This window comes from Dermacentor andersoni, chromosome 10 (genome assembly GCF_023375885.2).
Source record: "Dermacentor andersoni chromosome 10, qqDerAnde1_hic_scaffold, whole genome shotgun sequence".
In the NCBI taxonomy this organism is placed as follows: Eukaryota; Metazoa; Arthropoda; class Arachnida; order Ixodida; family Ixodidae; genus Dermacentor; species Dermacentor andersoni.
The window spans coordinates 111,266,355-111,274,947 of NC_092823.1; the positions used below are offsets into that span (position 1 = coordinate 111,266,355).

The 8,593-nt window shown below is 46.1% G+C and overlaps 1 protein-coding gene across 1 annotated transcript; it reads left to right on the forward strand.

The window, feature by feature from the left end:
- Positions 1-1,192: 1,192 nt before the first annotated feature.
- On the forward strand, positions 1,193-6,268 carry LOC126543633 (juvenile hormone acid O-methyltransferase-like). Its single transcript, XM_055061098.1, has 3 exons — positions 1,193-2,599; positions 4,232-4,388; positions 6,081-6,268. The coding sequence occupies exons 1-3, from the start codon at positions 2,072-2,074 to the stop codon at positions 6,242-6,244; spliced, it is 849 nt and encodes a 282-aa protein (XP_054917073.1). The 5' UTR covers positions 1,193-2,071; the 3' UTR covers positions 6,245-6,268.
- The last annotated feature ends 2,325 nt before the right edge of the window (positions 6,269-8,593 follow it).

Consider the following 8,593-nt stretch of genomic DNA (forward strand, 5'->3'; position numbering starts at 1 on the left):
CATCTACCACGTTCCCGAGGCGCAGCACGTCCAAACAAGTTGGCGTCCCCCCAGTCGTGTGCCTTTATGTGGAGCTGGTTGACTCTTCCTGAACATAAAACGGGAGCCCGGCACGGTTCCAGGTAACCTGGGTCCCGAGCAAAGATGTTTTGCGGCTCTGAAAGGTCTCTCGAGAACAAACCGCCTCCCACCTAGCGCTTGGAAAGCCGGAGGCAACGACGGCTGTAAGTCACCGTGAAGAGTTCGGAACCCCCATCCGCCTATTGTGACGGCGCTTGCAAGCCGCAAGGCAACGACGGCCGTAATGCACCGTGAAGCCCTGGGAGCAATCCCCTCATCCACCTCTGTGACGGCAGTTGCAGACCAGGAAGGCAATACTGGAGACAAGTAATCCCTCGGACAAGTGGAGCCAATGGATCGACCCTCTGAGCCGAATGTGACTTACACTCGCACGGGCGCCTACCATTGGCCGAAAATGACGCCACCTGAGCGGGCTCGCCGATTGGCCGAACGGGACGTGACTTCGAGACACCAAAGGGGCTAAAAGCCAGAGACCGGGAGCAGCAGGAGAGCATTCCTTCATTCATCTCTTTCGGGCTTCTTGCCACGGGCCGCAGCGTCCGAGTTGCTGTCGGTCAGTAATGACTTTACGACTGTTAATTTCTTTGCACTCTCACTGTAAATAATGTAAATAAACCTCCAGTTTTTCATCTCAAGGTCCTCCGCAACCTCGGCCAACTCCCGCACTCAACGGCAAGGTCCAATATCTGGGGGAGAGCAATTGGGATTGCCCTCCAGATGCAACAGCGTGGAAACGCGGCGTGATCTCGGGGAACAGCTCTCTGTTATCGCGCGCTTGGGCTTCCTCGCGTTGGCGCGCATGGCTACGCAGCTATGGCGCTGTACATTCAACTCTCAGCGAAGCAGATTTATATAGTGCAATAAAGAGCTTCTCGTTTCCTTTTTGGGCTGATCTAACAGCTATAAAAATATGACAGTTACGTTTATAGATACCAAAGCATTTTGAAAGAGTGGCAGTAATAAGGTGCCAAGGCATATGTGAGCGAGCCCAGTCAGCGCGCTGTCCCGCGTCTTTGTGAATGCAAACCGCCATTCCTCGCGAGGCGCGACAGGCGCTAGGCGTGCGGACGCGAACTTGGCGCGTGCGCAAGCGTACGTGTGGTTTCGGCTTAACAGCTGCGCTCTGAAGCGTCAGAAGTTGTGGAAAAAGCTAGAAACGTGCTGCTGAATTACTTGTGAGCTATAGATACGTGTAAAAGGGCAAATTTCATGGAAACTATCACATGTTGGAGGGTGAAAGCTAAAACTGCTACCTCACATGACTGGCAAGAGCATTTCATGACAGACTGCAAGCAAGAACTGCTGTTTGTCGAGGATGCCACCACTGAACCGAAAAAAACGTGAGCACTGGAATTTGGCATCGGTTGGAACAATTCGGTTGCTTCACTGCTAATAGCTTGCGACGCTTTTAACAGACAGAAAACAGTAACTAAACTTTACTGGTCGGTTGATGCGAAACAGGTATGTTTCAAATATCCGAAAACGACGATAAGTTCCGTTTCAAATGCGGATGATATAAACTTCGAATATTCGCTCAGCTCTAATTATAAGGTAAAGTGGCCTTCCAATGTTAAAGTGTGGCTACGAACGAAAAGTTTTTGAGTTCGGCCCCAGAATTTGTACAACCGTGACGTGAGTTCCGGAACAAACTTCTTTCAGTGCCCATGTCCATTGTAATCTATGTGTTAGAACCCATAGACCTAACAGGGTAATGCAGTGCAATTTTATGCTTGGAGCTCGAACTGATTTTTCGGGCTGTTACTGAGTAAGACTTGTGTGTTAACTGTCGGAAAAGTTAACGTAACGTACCTTTTGTAGTAGGTTGCCGAAGTCTAACTAAAAAAAACTGATTTCCCTGGCAGGTATCGGGAACCAGAACCTTGCTTTCACCGCGCAACTGTCATATCGAGAACCCTGACAAGTCCCTGGCCAAAGCACTCCTGGCGGCTTCGTCAAATCCTTTTCAAGCCGCTTCCTACAGCAACTCAACATGGCTACGAAAACGACAAGGAATCTCAGATATAACTCCCAGTCATACGCTAACAACGACGAGCTGCAGCGCATCGTGAATCTCAAGGCCCTGGACTTAATCAACATGATGTTTCCGCCAGCTAACACCGAGAGCCAGCAATTCTTGGACATAGGCTGTGGTACCGGGGACTTCACCAGGGACTGGCTACTGCCGAGATGTCCGCCCTGTCGAAGACTCGTCGCGGTAGACGCGTCGGAGGAGATGCTTTCGTACGCTCGCGAAAACAGCGTGCACCCAAATATCCAGTACGATTACCTCAACATCGGCGATGACGTCAGCGACTTCATTGAAAAGTATGGAAGATTCGACCGCGTCTACTCTTTCTTTTGCCTCAACTGGCTCAAGGACCAGGTGGAGGCGACGAAGAACGTGTCTCGACTGTTGACGCCTTCCGGACAGTGTCTACTGCTATTCCCTGCCTGGTCACCCACGAGGGCGTTGTGGAGGACGATGGCAAAGCTCGAACGTTGGAAAAAGTTCTCGAACGTAAGTCATAATACCATTTACCCCAAGCCAGCCTTGCATGTTTTTGTTCATGTCAGTTATTCAGTTCAGTCATTAGTTGTGATGCACTGTTTCCAAATGAGCAAAAGTTACATTAGATTATTCCATCATCCAGCAGACGTCAACCAAAAAATTCACCGCCGATTACAACAGTCTCTAATGCGAAATTGGAGGGAAGGCAAAAAATTTGAGAGAGACATGTAGCATAATCGGCAGTAGTAAAATATCTGATCTGCCGGTCAAGCACGTACGTCGGCTTTTATACGATTCGTCGAAGGTTCCAGTGTAGCTAGTGGCGCTTGTCTTCCAGAAAGTACTAAACAAACTGCGTCGTGCATACTATCAGATTTCAAAGCAATCGCAAACCATTACAATCGAAACAAGCGCGAACGAGAGCGAACCATGCAAACCAAACAAGCGCGAACGAGAGCTGACACGAGCAGACCACAATACGAAATGAGTGGTCCGGCTGAGACCATATACAAGTACGCATCGAGTGGTAGGGCGGGTCCGCATGAAACCAGTTTCCCCCGCATACGTCACGGGGGCCGCTCTTATTGGTCTCCGCCGTTCACGGCTCGCGCCTTTCATCTGCCGCTCCGCGTTCGCTCTTAAATCTTTCATTGTTGGGCTCGTTAGCTCGGTTACGCCACCGCCGCGGCCGCCGCCGACGACGACGCTTGCTGCAGGAACGGGCCATTAAGAGCTGCGGCTCTAAAAAAATCTAGATGATACAATTATCTTGAGTGCATTTTCTAGTGAGTCATAGTAATTACGGAATAACTAAATTTTCCTTCAGCGTATAGTCTCACTCGACGTGCGTTAAATGAAAAAAAAAAGTATTTCAGTCACCGGCTCAAAACTACTACTTCACCAGTGCTGTCAAAACAAGCGGCGTCGATCTTCCCCTGAAGCTTGCTAGTGCCTTTAGTAATTTTTTCTGCTGCAGTGGCTGTGTTCCGATGCTCACCGTAAACGTCAGAGTAGACGGCTAAGCAGTTAGCAGCCATTTGAAGCCTTGTTACAATCGTGACGATGCCATCAAAGATGACAGCTTCGCGAAAGTAACGTCAAAGTCAAAAGCGGAGCAAGCTACGTCTGCTGCTGGCCTGCGCACACGAAAACGTAGTCACGCTTTCCTAATCGCTAAATATAAGCTACGTTGTGTTTTCCATATAGGTTCGCACGCGCGAGAGAGTACTGGCTCTATTTTTACACTTGTAATTGGACGGCCACGAGGTGTCGTCACTATGCAGAGATGTCTTCCATGTGGTTGCATGCACGTTCCATTCCTTGGACTCGAAGCTGTCTTTCTAGATGTACAGGTAGGCTGAAGCTGATGGTGGTCAGAATTGACACACACACACTACAATTCAACAGACTGAAATGAGTTGTAGTCAGTCAAGGTGACCGCAGGGATCAAATTACATTTAGCGCAATGTCCGATGTATTTGTCTTGCAAGTACGGGACAGAACTGGCAAAACCAAGTCGCGCACAGAATAGTGTTCACCTTGGCTATGCGAACATTTGGTAATAAATAGATCTCTGCGTTGTTATGGCGAGTTCTATTGGCCATTTCCGATATCAAAGAAGCGTTGTTCATATCTTTCAAGGTCTTCGATGGGTTCATGCCTAAGAGCCAAGACTTGGAGGACGACAAGGCCAGACTGTCCTACCTGCGTGGCATACTTGACTCTGCTGACCTTACGGCAAACACGTGCGAGTTACTTTACCTGCAGCTCAATTACGAAAATCCCCAGGAGCTCATCGGCAAGTATTCGAGAGGTTCTATGCTTGTGTTTATTATAAGCTAACTGAACTTCAGCTATGGTCATTATTTCTTTCGCAAAAGGTGCTTTAAAAAACTACTATTTGCACTCGGAATCGCCTACACACATACAAAATGTGAAATATGTAAGCGATTTTCTGGGATTGTTGTTACCACAGCGATGTACACTATTAAACGATTAAAGGCATTCATTAATCAGGCAAATACTATTTTTTGACTGATCAACGTTTTAAATGCTGTTCTCGTTTGGCCGATCGCAATAGCAGAACTTGAGCCCCATGGTCAGAATTCTCTAGCTGCATCTGAGTTGAAAAGACGGACGCTGTTGATTTTGGCAGAGTAACTCTTTGCCACACGCCAAATGTATATATTTTTTTTACAGAACTCTTAAAATTTCTTGCGCGGAATGAGAAAATTAAGTACTTAGAAATAATTTGCAACAGTTTGACTCTTCTGCACCAAACCGCGTATTTTTAGAAAGTGGTGTGTATTTGTCCCACGGACACTAACAGTCTTTCTAAAAATTAGACGCACTTTTCTCGTGGACTCTTTAAAGTCCCAATGCAAAATTATTCCTGACGACTTGCTTGTGGAACCAAACAATAAATTTCCTTGTGTGGCTTATTGGAATGGGGCCCTAAGGAGCAGTTTTCAGCTAATTACATTTCTGTACAACAAGTCGCTTAGTTTTAAGAAGTGGCACGTATTTGACACACTGACGTTGAAGGGTCTCAATGAAAAAAAAATTAACCGCTTAGCCCCTAAAACGGACGAAGCACGACGGACAAAGTGGTACAGCGGAGGCCAAGAAAAATGTATATGCCCACGTTAGGCTAGAGCGTTAAGCACCAACGGCATCAGTGCCTTTTTGAACGTGCATGCTTCGGCAGGGGCGTTCATGAGGGCAAGTTTGGAGTCCTCGTTATCACCTCAAGATAAAAAAAATGGGTGCTTATCTTGAGTGGTAGAGGTGTGAATCTATATGCAGGAAAGAAGAATAACTTATCGGGTACCTTGAGAATTTTTTTTTTTCTAGCGAGCAAATGCGGGGCAAAATCAGGAAGCGTTCCAACAATAAAAACAATTTTCTAGATTTCGCACGCTTGCCGCCAGTTCTATTCTCGCATAACGGCTCAAACGTTTGGATGGCACGCAGCATCAAATAAATTATACAAATGTGTCCCTTTGCTGCTGAGAAGCATTTTCGCGCACATAATGAAGAGAGACGTAAATGACCCATTGTCCTACAAGATGGTAATGCATACCAGCTACCGAAATGCAGCAAACAAAGAAAAGCCATTGCAGGTGTATGGGAATCCGAGTGACTCATACATGAAAGACCGCGAAGTTGTGTAAGGGAGGTAGATACACCTGGAAACAGGTCACCGTGTACGGTGCAATCCTACAAACTCGAACGCTTTAAAGTGCTTCATAACAGCAGAGCTTACCAAATCCTTACCTTGTGGCTACAACTACCATCGTCGTCATCAACGCCACCACAACACTATGAGCTGTCATTGCCATTATCTTTACTAATTATATTCACCGGTACACTGGCTCATAAACGTGCAAATGCAACCTCGTGAAATGCGACAGCCTTATTGTCTGCATCTGACTTGCCGATCCCTCAGCTGCACACTTATATATCTTAATATATTTTTTTGGTCCTATAGACATCCAGCTCTCCGTGAATCCTGTGGTGGCCAGATTGGCGCCTGACGAAAAAGAACTCCTCCGCAAGGACGTGACCAATGAAGTTTTGAAATGGACGAGCGACGACGTCTTCCCAGCGCGGCCCACTGTATATCTCGTGCACGCGAGAAAACGCCAGGATTAAATGGTCTACACATTTTACAAATTCTTTACAAGCTTTACAAACGGTCCTGCATGCTTATATTTAACTACAATATGACGCTATGCCACGTGGCAAACCAAGTGGGAATAGAATAGTCTATGATAAAACAGCGTGCTAAAGTTCCGTACGTTGTGCTTATTAGTGGCATGCGCGAGCGGCACACGCATTCATCATTTGGATGACTCTGAACGGGATATCGATATCGGAGCGATTGGTTGAAGTACCAGAAAGGTATAAATTGCGCTTGCTGGTGATGGACGTCTCTTGTCATGCAGTGGAGGAAACTTGCAAGCGAGAAGCATACACACGCAGTGAAGATTTCTAAATTTATTAAAAACGAAATCGACAGTGAGATGCGCACAGTAAACCCTCGTTAGAGTGAAAGTAGCGACGCAGTAAATGTACTTTTTATAACGGTACTTCGTTATAACCGGTACTTCGTTGCAGCTGCATAGGCTGTAAAACAACCATAGTAGGGCGGGATGCACAATGCATGTACGAGGGTGGGAGCTACTTAAAATTACATCCGCCATCGAAAGTAGGCACTTGGCAGTAGATAATTTCTACTGATGCCCGTGAGAAGGAGCCTGGTTTTTCATTTACCATTATGGGATACGGTTGGACACAAGCAGTGGCGTAGCCAGAAATTTCGTACGGGGGGGCCTACGTTTTAGCTCGGCCTCCTGCTCATAAACTTTGTCAAGGGATCAAATACAGGAATAACAACTGCATTGCCAGTGCCAGAGATGCTGCAAACGAATTCTTAAACGCTACGCACTGTCAAGACAAATAAAATATGTATTTTTTTCATAAAAGAATATACTCGTATGTCCCAAAGCTGTTGCCCGAAATAACTGATATCCATTCTTCCATGTTTTTTGTGTGTTTACTAAGCAAAGAAAATATCACACGAACTTTAGAACTATATCAGTTTGAAACCAACAACAGTGCATGCCGCTGATATCAAAACTGTAAAGGCCATGCAATTACCAAGTTGAGAACAAATATTTTAACGAAACTTTGTCATCTAGAGTCTTGTTTACATTTTTTACATATGTAACCACCAGGGGAAAATCTCACTTACGCTGTCCTTTGTTCCAATGTGTTGCGCAGAAGCAGATGTCACCGGTCGTGTATTGTGAGTAATTGCGCCGAAATTATAGTAAGAGCACATATAAAAAGCAAAAGTTCTGCAAGATATACGAGAGCGCGAGTGAAATACAAGTGAGGAAATGCGAATATGCGACAAACGAGGTACTTTATTTAACAGTAGTCTCCATGAGCATTTAGACATTTGTCCCACTGACTAACGAGTCGCGTGATTCCCGTCTCATAAAACTCCTCGGGTTGCTGCTTCTAAATCCGTAATTGACTTTTTCACGTCATCGTCCGACGCGAATCTGGTTCCCTTAAGCTGTTTCTTCAATTGCCCCACAATGTCTAAGTCTCAAGGCGACATGTCTGGACTATATGGCGGATGCTCCAGCGTTTTCCACTTGAACTTTGCCAGTTTTGTGTCAACCATATCAGTGACGTAGAGACTGGCATTGTCGTGGAGCAAGATAGCCCATTTCATCAATTTTCCACGTCGTTTGTTTTTTATTGCAGCCGACCCGGCATTTCACAATATCGGAAACGATTGATAGTCTCTCGAGGTTTAGCAAATTCGATCAATTATGGTCCCCGACGATCGAAAAAATAAGTCAACATCTTTCCGGCGGAATTGACGGCCTTTGCTTTCTTTCGGGTGGTGAATTCGAATGTTTCCACTGTGAGCATAGCCGTCGTGTTTCAGGCTCATAGTAGTGCCACCGTGATTCGTTCCCGGTCAAAATTGCAGACAAGAACTCGTCACCTTCATTGTGATACTGGATCAGATGATTTAAGGCAGTGCCGAACCTCTCCGTGTTCTGGTGGTGGTTCAAAATCTTGGGCATCCATTGCACACACAAGTGCCGATAACTGAGATGTTAATGAATTATGGTGTGAACCGAACCGTGACTGATGTTCACATGCTCTACCAGTTCATCGATGCTTATCCCCCGTTCCTGTCTAATCAGTTCAACAACTTTTGCAATTGTGTTGGGGGTGATTGCACGGTGGCTTTGGCCCGGTCTTGGATCGCCTTTGCAACTTTCACATCCTTATTTGAACAGTTTGCTCCAACGCTTCACAGTGGCAAATGAAATTCAATGTTCAGCGTACACGGCAGCCATGCGGCGACCAATTTATTTTGGAAAGCACCTTCAGCTGTCAAAAACCTCACGATACCATGCTGTTCAACATTTGGAGTATCGACTTTGTCACGCAACCATGTTCAACCCACTGTGG